Source organism: Mustela erminea, chromosome 17 (genome assembly GCF_009829155.1).
Source record: "Mustela erminea isolate mMusErm1 chromosome 17, mMusErm1.Pri, whole genome shotgun sequence".
NCBI lineage: Eukaryota > Metazoa > Chordata > Mammalia > Carnivora > Mustelidae > Mustela > Mustela erminea.
Window position 1 is genome coordinate 23,803,823 of NC_045630.1, and position 15,450 is coordinate 23,819,272.

At 38.4% G+C, this 15,450-nt stretch overlaps 1 protein-coding gene across 3 annotated transcripts in view; it reads right to left on the reverse strand.

The window, feature by feature from the left end:
- Positions 1-5,172: 5,172 nt before the first annotated feature.
- The window catches only part of RALGPS2 (Ral GEF with PH domain and SH3 binding motif 2), a 163,059-nt gene continuing 152,781 nt past the window's right edge, over positions 5,173-15,450 (reverse strand). For all 3 annotated transcript variants that reach the window (XM_032317209.1, XM_032317207.1, XM_032317206.1), the window contains 2 exons: positions 13,341-13,432; positions 5,173-10,494 (listed from right to left, as the gene is read on the reverse strand). In XM_032317209.1, coding sequence (XP_032173100.1) covers positions 10,465-10,494; positions 13,341-13,432 — 122 coding nt within the window. In that variant the 3' untranslated portion in view covers positions 5,173-10,464. The remainder of the gene's footprint in view (positions 10,495-13,340; positions 13,433-15,450) is intronic.

Genomic DNA, 15,450 nt, shown 5'->3' on the forward strand with positions numbered 1-15,450 from the left:
GGGGAATCAGTTTTAGTTTAGTGAAACTAAGGAATCACTACTATTTCTGTAACTCAAGTGCAGTAAGTTACCTTGATCTGCGAAGAGCCCTAGAACTTCATTAGCTGTATCACAGCAAGTTAGGCTAGAATCAAAGGTCTCCATGCAGATCGCACCAGGCCACACTCTGGACTGTTGCCAGGTCGTCTATTCCCAGCACCCAGTGAGATACGATCACACTCAAAATACAGCCACTTACCTATCTTGAAATAGAAATTCTAACTGCGTGTTTATGTGGTTTAAGACTTGGTAATGATTTAGGTAGTATGAGATCATGAAACATGGCTTCTCCAGGACTTACTGGTTGGTGGATGTCCATCCAAGGATTCACAGTGAATCTCCAGGTTTTTCTGTCATAAATAATAGCAGAGGGTCCCGCTTTTATATTAAAATCTCAGAACAGTTCCTGGCAATAAAAACAGCAACTTGCTTGTCTTTCTTCTACAACAGCTTAATATGTAGATGCTAAGTTTCTGAACCTAACCGGGACAAAAACCCTGATTCTGACAATTAGGGAATAACACAGCAGATTCAGCAACTGTTACTTCTTGCAGAGCCTGGGACGTGGGCAAAGGAACCCACATCTAGTTCAAGCTTCAGCAAGCACTGGGGACCCACCACAGATTCTGACTTAACTAGTCTGGGGTGGTATTCAGAAGTCATGGTTTTAAATTAAATTTTGTCACTGTTTTAAATAGGCGCTAACGTGGGTGACATACTTCCTGGTCTTCATAATCAACAGTAATAAGCAGGGGTTCTTTCATGGGTGGCTTTTCTTGTTTTTCTCTACTTGCCAGTTTGCCTATGATGAATACACCTAGCTTACTTATTTGGTTTCGGGTTTACAAGTTATTTCTTAGTTCACTAGGACTCAATGAAGCAAAGACCCCGCTGCCTTCTATTTAAAACTTCCCCTTTCTCCCTAATCCCACTCCCTGCACCTGACTCAAAGAGCAGACTGTGTGACAGGGACCCCAACTATAACACTGCCCGTGCTGCCTATGGGCCACGGAGTCCTGCTCTAAGGGCCTGAGGCGCTTAGCCTCAGCTTGATAAGTGGGTTCTGCTGTTGTGTACATTCCACACATGACAAACTTGAGCGAGAAGGTTGAGTGGCTTGCTCAAGGTCATGCAGTGTTGGAGTGCTCTATATACAAATACAAGTTCCCTAATATCGTCCAGAAGGTGTCTGGCATGGTTCCTTACCAGCTTATACTCTTACCCACATACCTCACCATAACTGGTATTACCTGCCTATTTTTCACCAGTTTGACAGATATAATGTGATACCTCCCTGGTGATTTACTTTTCATTTCTCTACTAGTGAGGTTGAACATCTTTTCACCGATTAGCCAGACGAGCTTCCTTCTATAAACTGTCTATTCACATCCTCTAGCACATTTTTCTACAGAACTCATTTTTGCACCAACTTGCAAAAATTCCTTGCATGTTCTTGGTATGAATCCTTTGTTTTATAAGCTCCAAAAATTTTCTCCCAATCTGTCACCTTATTTACAGCTCATAGGACAAAAGGATCATACTGGACAAACCATCAGAACAAGATAGGGGAGTCCAATAAGGCAATGGATGTTAAGTCTTACAAATGAATGCAGAGCTATTTCATAAGGGGAATGTTTAAAAACTATTAATTCTCAAATTAATTCTTTATAGATTATATAAAGCTATTTTATATAAGTTATATAAATTCAAACAATTCCAGTAAGAGTACCAACAGTGTTTTCACTGATCTTGACACAATGATCCTAGAATTCACAGAGGAAGAGTTAGAACAGCTAAGGCAAATTTGGAGAACAAGATGGTTATAGGCTTACCTTGGAAATACTGTGGGTTTGATTCCAGACCCCTGCAATAAAGTGAGTCAAATGACTTTTTTGGTTTCCCAGTGAATATAAAAATTGTTTACATGGTGCTGTAGTATATTAAGTGTACAACAGTGTTATGTCTAAAAAACCAATGTACAATCTTAATTAAAAAATATTGCATTGCTACAATATGATAACCACCACCTGAGCAATTTCCTAAAATAGGACAATGAAGTCTGCCACATCAGTGGACCCTTTCATGACAATTACTCTGCAGCATGCAATGCTGTTTGAGAGCATTTATCCATAAGAGAACTTCTTTCAAAATTAGAGTCAATCCTCTCAAAACTTGCCATTGCTTTGTCACTAAGTTTATGTCAGATTCTAAATTCTTTGTAGTCATTTCAATAATTGTCATGGCATTTTAACCAGGACTAGATTCCATCTTAAAAAATGACTCTCTTGGGGCGCCTGGTTGGTTCAGTGGGTTAAAGCCTCTGCCTTCGGCTCAGGTCATGATCTCAGGATCCTGGGATTGAGCCCCGCATCGGGCTCTCTGCTCAGCAGGGAGCCTGCCTCCCTTCCTCTCTCTGCCAACTTGTGATCTCTGTCATATGAATAAACAAAATCTTAAAAAAAACACAAAAAACCACTCTCTTCACTTCCAGTCCTTTAGCTCAGCAGTTACCTCCTCCACAGAAGGCCCGAACCCCTCAAAGTCATCCGTAAGAGGGCAGAATCAACTTCTTCCAAACTCCTGTTCATGTTGGTATTTGGACTTCTTCCCATGAATCCTGAGTCTTCTCAATGACATCTAGAATGGTGAATCCCTTCCAGGTTTTCAATTTACTTTGCCCAGATCCATCTGAAGAACCACTATCTGCGCCTGCTGTAGCTTTACGAAATCTATTTCTTTTCATTTTTTAAAAAGATTTTACTTTTAAGTAATAATCTCTGTACTCAATGTGGGATTCAAACTCACAACCCTGAGACCAAGAGTCGCACATGCCACTGACTAAACCCGTCAGGTGCTCCACAATTTTTTTTTTTTTTTTAAATAAGACTTAGAAGCCAGATTACTCCTTGACCCACAACTGCAGACCGAGTGTGGTGTCAGCAAGCATGAAAGCAGCATGAACCTTGCTGTCCTTCTCCATCAGAGCTTGTGGGTGAGCAGGTACATGGTCAGTGGGAAGTTATATACGGTTTTTCTTTTTTTTCCCCCGAGTAGTCAGTCTCAGCAGTGGGCTTAAAATACCCAGTAAACCATGTTATAAACAGAGGTGCTGTCATCCAGGTTTTCTCCTAGCTGCATGAGCACCTGGCCAGAGAGCCAGCTTTCTCCTGAAGTCAGGCGTTGACTCCTCTGACTATTAAAGTCCCAGATGACTCTTCCAATATAAGGCTTCATCTCCATCGGGTCTTAGCTCTATCTTCCGAATAACTCGCTGCCTTACCCTGCTCTTCTGTGTTATGGAGACGGCTTCTTTCCTTAAACCTCATAAATAAACCTCTGCTAGCCTCCAACTTTTCTTCTGTGGCTTCCCCACTGCTCCTTCTTCACAGAATTGAAGAGAGTTAGGGCCTTGCTCCTGAAGAGGCTTTGGTTTAAGGGAATGTTGTGACTGTTTTATCTTCTCTCCATATTATTAAAACTTTCTCCATCTCAGCCCTAAGGCTGCTCTGCTTTTTTGTCATTTGTCATTCATTGAAGTAGGCTTCTCATTTCCTTCAAGAACTTTCCTTTTGTATTCACAACTTGGTCAACTGTTTGGTGCAAGAGGATCTATCTTTTAGCCTATCTTGGCCCTTTTGACTAAGCTCATTTCTAGCTTTTAATTGAGAATGAGAGACCTAAAGCTCTTCCCTTCACTTGAACAGAGAGAGGCCACTGCAGGGTTATTAATTGGTTTAATTTGCGTATTTGTGTCTCAGGGACAGGGAGAAATGGGAGGAACGGCCAGTTGGTGGAGTGGTCAGCACACACACATCATTTGCTGAATTCTCTTTTGTCTTATAAACGGGCACGGCTTGTGGCACCCTCCAACAATTATAGTAGTAGATCACTGATCGATCATACATCACTAGAACAAACACCATAATAATGAAAAAAATCTGAAATAATTACCATAATGTGACAGACACTCAAAGTGAGGAAGTACTGTCAGAATAATGGCGGACTTGTGCGAAGCAGGGTTGCCACAAACCTTAGTTTGTAAAAAAATACAGTATCTCTGAGGTACAAGTACGTTTATCCTGGCTCAAAGACCAACAACTAATGAGGCAGAAAAGGGAACCCAGAAACCAAGTGTGCACATATGGAAAGCTCCTGCCAAAGGCGGTGCTGTGTGAAGTAGTAAAGACAAGTTTGGCCCCATCGGAGGATTGTCACTCTCATTTGGTTCCAATTCAGGGACACTGAAAATTTTCAAAGGCCATTAGAGAGGTGAGGAAACTGTTGAAAACTAGTTCTTAGAGGCAAGCTCAAGAGAAATTCTTAGGGCATAGCCAGCACCTCACCCAATGCCTTATGGGAGGAGACTCCAGAGGGCTATTTCTGTACTTCTGAGAAACCATGAAATACGGTATGTACTAGCAAAGAAGGCCTCTTTGGGGACTGCTCCTACCACATCATATACCTGGGAGTGGGAAGATGAAGTTGGAAGTACCAGACTCGTGGCCCCTACTCCCCCGGACCCCATCATCAGCATGCCAGAGCGTACCCCCATTCCAGGACAGGGAAGAACTCCTCACGTGCACCCAGACGGCAGCTTTCTGTACCAAGAAAACCCTTGCCAACTAGTTTAGAATGAGAAAAAGGTCAAGTTAGAGCACTTATTTAAAACTTAATGATAAAATGCACTTTAGAAATTAATGATAGAAATGTAAATATGGCAACAAATCACTCCCACACAATCTGTATTTTTAAGTAATTTATTTCAATAGAAATATTTCAGAAAACTGTACTTAAATTCATTTTAAGTTAGCTTATGCAAACACACTGAAGATCTCACACTCACATTTGCATATTAAGGAGAAACAAAAAGTGAGAGAGGAACCAAGCTGCACATCACTCGGGGAGGTCATAGTGCAATCGAGTGCTTCATCATTCGAGTACCTCAAGTTAACTGGAATAAAGAATAAAAATGGCTTGTGTTTTCCTGTATCTCATCATCCTCATCCGCTATGTACCCCCACAGATGTTTATCTCCTTTAGATTACACTGTGAACGAGTTCCCCACCCCCTCCCCACACATACACGCTTCAGTGGGTTGTAAAAACAGTACATTTGTCAACAATTAAGATGTTGAAACTCTTCAGAGTCTGGTGACTTATAAGCAGCTACTGTGTCTGGCCTGACAAGTCAATGATTATTGGACTGTATTTGTGAATAGTCCTAATAGGTGATAGTATCTTTAGAGGAAATGGAATATTTGCTAACTGATATCTAAAGCACATGAATATTTATGAAATTTTCAGCTGGTCTATTAAAAAAAACTTCAATCCTTTCAAAGCACTTTTACATTCCATTCCTTTAATTCCATCACCACTTCACAGGCCAAATGCTAAAAGCAAAATTTAACTACTACTACTAATTCTGAAGGATCAGTCAACCCTTGATTTGGCTTTAAAGACTATGTCTACTTCCCTATTCCAGAACATACTGGCCCTTAAGAAATGTGAAAATATCATTTTGACTCAGTTGAACAGTAGCTTCAGATCTTTTAAGAGTCTCAGAGAAGCAAAATGCTTCCAAGTTTTGTTTTGACTAAGAAAGCTAGTGTAGTCTCTTAGCTTTCCTTTCAATTTATATATTGGAATTGTTTTCATGTTCCTGCCATAGTATTTCTAATGAAACAATAGTATCTGGTAGGTTAAGTGACTGCCTGTTTGTTCTGAGTCTTATTTAAATTTAAGAATGAACCAATCTCAACTTCATTTTTGGTTGTATCTCATGGCAAGACTTCAGTAGCTTTAATAAGACCCCAAACAAATTCTTTCTGGCTGTAATGTATTCTTTTAGGGATTTTCTAAAAGGCCTTATAATTAAATCGATGCTCAAAACCACCACTACCACCAACACAACATAAAAACAAACTCAGCTGTATGGACGTGCTTCAAAGCTGTTTTTAAAAGTGCTCATCTAAAGGTTGATTTGATGGGTTTTTCATCAGGAGAGGAGCAGAGAGGGAGCTTGTCTGAAAAGACTCATGACCTAGGAGGGCTGCGGCAATGACCCAGAGGCATCTCTACAGACTCTCTTACACTTGCCGGGACAAAGAGTAAGCTGGTAGAGAGAGGGATAGCACACACTCCTGAAATAAAAGGAGTTTAGAGGGCAAATGATTATTGTCATACTTGATGCCCTAAAATTGGTCTTCAAATTGTTAAGGCACTGACCAAATTTTCCCCACACTACAGCTTAAGATACTGGTGTAATGAAATTGCTCTCAACAACTTTTAAGAGTTTGCATGTACAGATCTTTCATCAGAATCCTCTAAATGGGGGGGAAAAAAAGTCACTTTAATTACAAGCCATTTTTAGGGGAGCAAGACCAAAAAGGACTTAGATCATTTTGAAACGGCTGACTTCACGTTGAAAATAATGCTCAGCAACGTGATTAAATAACTATGTTTGTATCTTAAAGCTTAGAAAAAACAGAATACCAATTTGGCTGTAAAACCATAAATATACTATGCTTGAAAAAGTAGTATAAAAGGAGAGAGAAAATGAAAGCAAGCCCTAGAAGATCACCAAAAAGGCCAGGCAAGCCTCACCACGTGCTCTGTATCGTCTCCTTGTGCAACAGCAGTGCCACTGTTCCATCGGGGCCCGGGCAAGCTCATCTTCACTTTCAAAAAGGGATCCAAGGATTTCAAAAGCCTCTGAAGCAGAGGAGTTCTTTTATTAGAGATTATCTCTGCGAAGCAACACTGTTCCCCCTTGTTGGCAGAAGAAGGTAATATGGTGGTTTAAGAATGGATGGAAAGGAATGTACCTCAGAAAACAGAAAGGAAATCAATAGTGGATACATTCTTCTAAAATGTTAATGGATGAAGTCTACTATTATTATTATTATGGATTTCCAATTAATGCCGTATAGTTTTAGAAAGGTGTTTTCAGTAGGAAAGGTGTACGGCTCACAGGTTTAAGCTTGGAAGACTGCTCAACTCAGGGGGCCAGGTAAATTCTAGTAATCCCGGGGTCCACAGTTCAACTAATCCGTGGGCTGCATACACCACAGTCAGCAACCATTCCCCCGCTATATCAGCAGTGCTCCTTGGGCTCTTCTAGAAGTAAACTGGAAGAGAAATCAAGCCACTTACAAAAACTTGGGAGCAAAGAATACCCTAACTCTTGACATATGGAAAGACCCAATACCAAGACAGTCTGCACAAAAGGTAGTGCGACAGTTGTATGGCGTTTTCTACACAGAAAAATAATTGTCCTTGGAGCACATACCCAGGGAGGAAAAAAAATAGGTATTGTTTGGATCCCTTTTTGCTATATTTATACAAATAATATTTACATAGTGAAGAAAACACTATAGAAGGTATGTTTGATCAGTTCTCTTTCAAAGCTTATAGTCTGGAGATTATAGTAAAAATAATACCTCTGAAAAAAATAAAGCAAAGTCCAAACACAGAGGGGGCATGAAACCAAAACTAGTACTCTGAAGGTCATTATTGTTTTTACAGTTGTGTAAACTATATAACTATAGTTCGTATAGTTGTATAGTTTTATAGTTCTTTTTATAGTTGTATTTTAAAAACTGATGTTACTTCTGTGTGAAAATAAGCTTTTATGGTCAGATAAACTGTGGAAAAATATGAGATGTGCCTTAAACTGTATTTTGGCTAGTATTATATACTAATACACCAGACTGTATGCCAATATTTATGCTTTTCATAAATTAGCTTAAATTTAAATTATAATGGAATTTCTAATGAGCTGTTCTTGGCTAGGAGAGAAACAAATGAGCTTAATATGATAGAAATTTCAAGCTTTTGAGTCACTGATTTACTAAATAAGCATAAGCTTAATAAGAAGAAAAAAATTTCATCTTCCTACTAATAAACTACCTAAATATTTAATATATTTTGGTGACCTATTTTCTTTGCTTGAATTATTATGTCGTTTGGTGAATTATAGATTGAAAATTCACCTAAGCTCACTGGTTTCCATTTGTTTCAAATGCTAAAATAATCTTCAAAAGCACTATCTAATCTTTTGAATAGACAGATTTGAAGAGAGAAGAACCATGTCTACTTTTACCGCACAGTTAAAAGAGTTTTGCTCAGTCAGAGGCCACAATTCTATACGAGGACTATTCACCAAATCTGAACACTATTCTTTCCCTGTGCACGTGTACCTTAATGTTAGAGCTGAAACATCAAACACACCTTCCAGTTTAGCTCTCTCTTTGGCATGGTGTGATGTCAGGCTCTGACTTCCAGTTGCAAAGCTCCTCAAATATGGTTAAACTAAATATGGTTAAATGTATCTAGTAGCTTATTTATGACAAACAAAATAATCATAAAAAAATCCACAGGGTTCTTATCCAGAGTATTTTTAAAAAGCACATACACTGTTAAAAACACTTATTTCTGAAGAGAAAATACACAATTAAGGAATTTAAAAAATGTAAAATGAAAGATGTGCAAGGTCTATATAGTAATACTGCTGGCGATGCAGGTGGTGTCTATGTACCCAACGTGGGTTAAGCTTGGGAGATCATTAATTGAGTAATCACTTAGCATTGGCAATATTCTGCCCTCTCCAGCCCACGTCACTGTCCACAAAACCGGAAATAATGGTAATTTCTAACTGTGCTATATGAGAAAAATATCTGAACTCTTAACATCCTTTCCAAAAGCTCTTCTACTTTCCTCTGGATAGACTCTTAGCTAATTATCCTGTGGGCAATATGGGCAATATTTTCTATTTAATATTTAAGCTTCATGGCCTCAAGATACTTAAAAAAAAGTATGAAATTCTTTAAGAATGCAAATGTGAGAAATTTTATGTGAGGCCCAAAGTATTACAAGTTTATTGGAAGAGATCAGTCAAAAAGCATTTCTTATTCTGGGCCACTGCTAAACTATAGGATGCCCCATGAGTTTCTAACATCTAACGTGTGGCCTTTATTAAAATGCCATTTTTTGTTAAAAGTCGAAGGCAGTTCACCTTGAGACTTTTTTCTTTCTTTCTGCAATTCAACATTTATTCTGGGAATTTACACGCGCTGTTGCATGGAAGAGCTCTCCCAAAACAGCTTGGCCAACTACTGACAAAATATGGTTTCATGGCTGGGACCTATAGTACGTTTTTAGAAAAGTGTTTTGTAATAAAGGAAAGTTACATATAGGAAGGAAAGTTTTGATACTTAAGATTCCTAGAATCTCAATCTTTCACCTTCTTCCCTTTTAAAATTATTTTGTGTGCCTTATAATAAAATACATATACAAATACATATGTGGAAGCTCTTTTAAACAAATGTGATCCTGAATCTCATATTTAACAAAAATAATGAACATGAGTAATAAAAAAAAACCCCTGGCATTGTGTACATTAAACACTGTAAAAGAAAATATCCTGATGAAAGATCAGTATATCATCTTGACGACAAAAATCACCAGTGACTGGTAGAAGGGATAATTCAATTAACTTGAAAAAAAAAAATGTGATTACTGTAAAACCCCAGAAAAGTGTAGACTGGGATTATGGTTCTTTCCTAAGCAGATTTGTAGTCCAACAATGAATTCATACAGAAGGCTAAATTTTAAACCCAGTTAAAAACAACCATGTTTTCTGGAGCCCACTTGAAAAGTGTCTGGACTAGGAACATTCAGCCTTGATGCCTCCTCTAAGAAATGATGTTCCCCATACAGTACTAAATTTCCCAAAGTTTAGTGTTAAAAAAAACAAAACAAAACAAAACTCCCCTCATCCCAAATAACCCCCGCCCTCAATCCCAAACGAACCCCAACAACTCATATTATGAACATGTCTAATTCTGAAACTGTAGCCATGGGAGAGCCAGGGGGGCCGCACACGACTGGGAGCAGAGAGCGCCCCCCAGCCCCAGGTCAGGCGGCTGGGCACACCCCACTCCTCTCGGGCAGAGGATCTTCATGCCTCCGTTCAACACCAGCCCCTCATATAACCCATAAGCAATGTTTTTCCTTTTTAAAGTGTATCTAAAAAAAAGGCGATTCCCCCCTCCAAAATTAGTACAAAGTTAAAAGAAATGCAAATTAGCTACGATCTATTCCAAGCACAGCACCGCCAGAAGATTCACACACACTATTTGGTGTTTCATGTTGGTTTTCCTTTCATTCTTTTAAGGCAGTGGTTTCCGCAGGTCAGTTCAGAGAAAAGAAGCGTGGTCCATGGCAGTTTGTTTTAGAACTCCAATTTGTTCTCTGGGAATATCTCACTTCATTCCCTGAAATTAGTGCTTTTTTGGTTCAGAACACCAAAGGCTGAGACGCAGCCTCTGGGCTCCTCCAGGTGCAGAGCTGGCTTATAGCTGGCGCTTTCATCAGCAACTTGCTCTCACTTAGGGGCAATAGTTCACCTTGCTTCTTTCTTAGGCTTTTACTCAAAAGTCATCAAGTTTGTAGGAACCTTAAAAATATAAGCAGTACAAAATTGATAGTATTTAAAAGGTGCTTTTCAAAGTACTATTTCTTATCTTTCTTATTTTAATCCCAGATAACTTTCTTAGAAAAGGAATTTTGACGCAAGGTACAGCAATCATTTATGAATAATGAATAAAATATGCTAGAACATTTTTGAGAAAATCACAGAGTTAATACTCTCTTTCTAGAAAACTGAAATTGGAACGGAGGAAAGGGTGGAGACAGTATCTTTCTTGTCTACCACAGGGCACTCAGCAGATGTCCGCTGAGTGAGCAAACGAACAAGAAAAGCAAGCATGGCTCTCCTCAGGGTGACACTCTGACAAAGGGACATATCATCTGTTTTCTCATTATCTCTATTACCAGGAATTCCTACGTGCACATTTTAAAATCCAGCATGGATAATTTTATAATGAACATTACTAAAAATTGCTTTGTGAAATCATCATGAAATTAAGTGTAAAAGAATAAAACTCACTGCTAGATAAATTCTGATCTGACACCTGGTGACTCTGAAAAATCACCAGGTTACAGTGTGAGGCTTACAGACTGGACCAGGTTTAATTTGATTCCTTATAGAAACCAACAGTAAGACAGGAAGTCCACATTGTAGTGAAGAGAAATCCCACAATAAATCTTTGAAATATGAATATATTTTGTTTTTGAAAATCAGCTGAAGAGTCCTCTAGTCAAGGACCAAAGAGAGTTTCACCATGTTAAAAACACTCTTAACTCTTACTGTTTTCTAAACCTGTAGTGGGAGAGAGACTCCCACTTCAGTGGTCATTTCTCTGTCCTTTAAAACAGCTCAACAGCTATCACTTCAGCAATCTTTTTCTGAAAACCTAGGATATTCAAGGAAAAAAGAGGGGGAATCTTTTTTACATGTTGCCTTCTGTAATAACACAATCATAACTGAATCATAAATCAAGTGCAATACAAATGCTCAAGTACTTAAAGTATAAATTCTCAGTCTGGTTGTAAGAAACCCATGTTTAAATAGAGTGTAAGTTCATTTCCTCCTAAGTTCCTTGAATGTGACTTAAGGTATTGTACTTGAGTGAATCAGAGTCTTCTACCAAAAATTTTCACATTTTACAGCTTCTATTTATATATTTGTTACTATTCTGATTCTCCCAAGTACACAAACAAATAAAAAAAACCTACTTATACTTGTTCAGCTGGAAGGTCTGCTAATATAGTGAAAGAACCTGAACCTTTATGTTGGCGTCTAGATTAATCTTGAAATCTGAGATTTAAAAAAAAAATGACACAATACTTTAAGCACACTTTAAGTGTACTTAATACTAATACTTTAAGTGTAAGCTGAGTTGCACATAAGCTCAGTCTAGGCAAAAGAAGGTCTGTTTCTTTCATTCTGTCCCAGACCCTAACTTGACAAAGGCGAAAAAGCAGACTTTGTTCTATGGCATTTCATGTCCTTAATGGAGGGTACTAAAAATGATACCAATGCTGCTAGCAGTCATTCATATATACACATATATATGTATATATGAAATAAAAATTCTAAGAGAACAGAGCCTATTCTAATAATATTTAAAAAGAATGGACCTAAAAGATATATATATATTTTAAAGATTTTATTTATTTATTTGACAGAAATCACAAGTAGATGGAGAGGCAGGCAGAGAGAGAGAGTGAGAGAGGGAAGCAGGCTCCCTTCTGAGCAGAGAGCCCGATGCGGGACTCGATCCCAGGACCCCGAGATCATGACCTGAGCCGAAGGCAGCGGCTTAACCCACTGAGCCACCCAGGCGCCCAAGATAAAGATATTTGATTGTCTAACCCTGCATATGTTGTTCAGCATTTGAGACTTAGCTGCTTCTTTTATCAAAAAAGGGGTACAACTTTGATCCTGACAGTACAGGGTGAAAAAAACTTTTAACAGATGATATAAACTTATGTCATGTATTATAGTATCAAAATCAGCCACGGATAACACTTAATTGTACACTTTTGAATGTGAGTACCTGAAGTCAATGGTCTTCAAATATATCCAACTAAAAACTGGCCTACAAAATGTCTACAAGTATTTCCATAACTGTAGTTATGTTTACTTCACATCTTTTCTACCAATTCATGGCTCAACTGCAGCTCTGCAACAGGGTTTGGGGAAAACAACATCATGGCTTCATTTCTCCTCTGCAGCTGAAAAGTGTCTGAATTAGACCATCTTTGTTTTGGTGAAATAAAAACAAACAAATCCAAATGGTTCTGGGTTTTGCTGCCACCACAGGAAGCCGTATCGTTATTAATAAAGATGAATCAGAACAATTTTTATTAAAGTGCTATCTAAGTCTTACCTCCCTGGGGCTCTATTTTTTCTTGCCTCTCACTATATTCTACTGACATGGGCTACATCTGCCTCTTTTGAACACCTTCAGCTCCTTCCAGCTTCAGGAGCTTTGAACCCTCTGTACCCCCCACCAGACGATTGCTCCCCTGATCTTCACAAGGCTGTTCCTTCTTGTCACTCACGTCAATGTCTTCAGGCAGATCTCTGTTGCTCACTCTTATTTAAGTTACGTCTACTCTTATCCCTCTGTATCACATACTTCTGTTTTCCTTACATAGTTTATATTGTTCTCTATATAGTTTAAGCATTGAGATTTTGTTTTTTCATTATTTTATTGACTATCTCCTCACTAAAACGTGGACTTCATACCTTGCTGACTGCTGTCAATAAGAAAAAGAATAAAAAAAGTATCATTTCCCCGCTTCCTGCATCAAGTTAGTCTGACGACTTCCCCTGGAACTCTCTTACACAGGCTCCCAGGGATGAGCGTCCTGAGGCCAGGAGCCGCTGCTCACCTGCTGCTTGTTGCTCTGGCAAGCTGCACTCAGATGCTTGAACCACAGCATCGCATTCATTCTGTTGCCAGCTTGAAACTTGTATGAGTTTCCTAAAGTTATTAGAAACAAGGGAAAAATGATAAAATTTTAAGGATCCTGACATATATTAATTTAGCCTGATATCAAAGAGCAAAATAAAACATGACTAGAATTCTCAGTTTTCAGAATTCTCTGTCTCAAGCATCTGATTTTCTAATACAAATAAAAAGAAGAGTTCTCTATGCTATGTTCACACGCTATCAGTTATTCAGAAAGTCACCGTTTTGCTGTTTATGAATTTGAAGAGAACCATTTTTGTCTCCTTAAATGTTCTTTGCAGTAAAGTATACCCAAATGAAAGAACTGTTTGGCTCCTCTAGATTTGTATGTGGGACTTCGAGTACAGAATATGTTAATACTAAATTTTTACAGGCAAAGCGCTTTAACAAGTTTAACACTTAAACAGAGGTATATAACGTGATTAAGGATTAATTAGTTAACATCAACTATGCTTTTAGGTGTTAGTTACATTTGCCGAAATTATCACAGATTTCTGGGAAAATCTGAAGAGTCACTTTCCTTTTTGAGAAAATCAGAAATTCATCTGTGCTATGCATATTAGACCTTGCGTTGACTAATTCAAGACTGACATATAATAAATATATCTCATACAGTTTTGTGTATTGAGGTGATAAACTGAAAAAAGAAAGGATTTACATACTGAAGGCTGCCCTAGGCTGAGCTTTATTCCCTTTTTTTACTGACCTAAGTTTTTATTTCTCAATTCATTTCCAATTCTACTCCCTCCTTTTTTACTGCATTCAATGGTCCAAGAGCCTGACCTTCCTTTAGGCATGATGGAGCTTTCCTTTGAGACTGGAACACTCAGAGAACTTTTTCACTTTCAGAAGCAAGAGTTCACCAAATGTTTAATGTTAAATAATACTGTTTTACTTGCTGAGCTCAGACGTGGACATGAGACCGACTTGAACTGAAGGCATACCTCCAATAAAGCTGCCATTTATCTACTTTCTCACCCCCGCTCTGAAAGACTGTTAGTACAGATGGCACAAAAACCTTGGCTACTTGGAAATACTTTTATCAAGCCACACTAGGGAAACTGAAAGAAAGAATTTGTTAACTAAGCCCAATGAAAATGATCTCCTTAAAATGTAATTTTATGAGTAATGCCTTTGAGATTTGGGGCTGGAGCAGGGACTTTGAAATCAGAATGCTGAATAGGGAGTTCTTGTTCCGTAAGTCAATCTATTACATCTCAAAATGAGACATTCTGCTACTATTATTTTTTTCTATATACAACATATTTGCTTAAGTTTTCACTTAAAATGCTTCAATATTCTAAAAGCAGAGTATCTGTTGATAAAAAATACAAAATACATTCTGAATAGAGGTCAAATTATAGGTGCATAGTCAATAATTATCATTTCAGTGGTGAGTTGCTGCAGTTTAAGATTCTGGGCAGATATGAATGCATTTCCTGTCTGGCTTCCTTTGAGGTGCTTATCAACAGCTGGCAGTTGTTATGAAGGAAGAGCAGCAATCACATCGGCCGCGGCTTCCACTTAGAGATGCACATGGTGTGATTCTACACAGCCCACCCTCCAACTTCTCTGATCCACTTAAAAAACTCCTCTGGTCAACAGTCAATAATGCCATCCATAAGTCTCTCCCTACACTGTAAGCAAGTATTAATTATTAACTCTACTTATTTGGAAAGTGATAGGAGTTAAATAACCAATTAACTTAATTAAAAATAATGGAACAAAATCAGTTAGAGGAAAACCTCTGCCACATTCAGAAGAAAAGCAATTTATTTCAGGGTACAGATGAAGGGGTACTACCTATATATATAGCAAATGTCTGAGATTTTAAGGTAACCGATTCCCCAGTTCCCTCCTTCCCGCCGCGCCGCCCCCCCACCCCCGCCTGGTTCTTAGCTCCCCAAGGATTACTCGGGCTTTTAATTGCAAGCTTATGCCCAGACAGCAAAGAAAATACGCTTATAATAGATATTGATACCAAAAATATTGATATTATTATTACACATCACGTGACAGGATTATTTCCC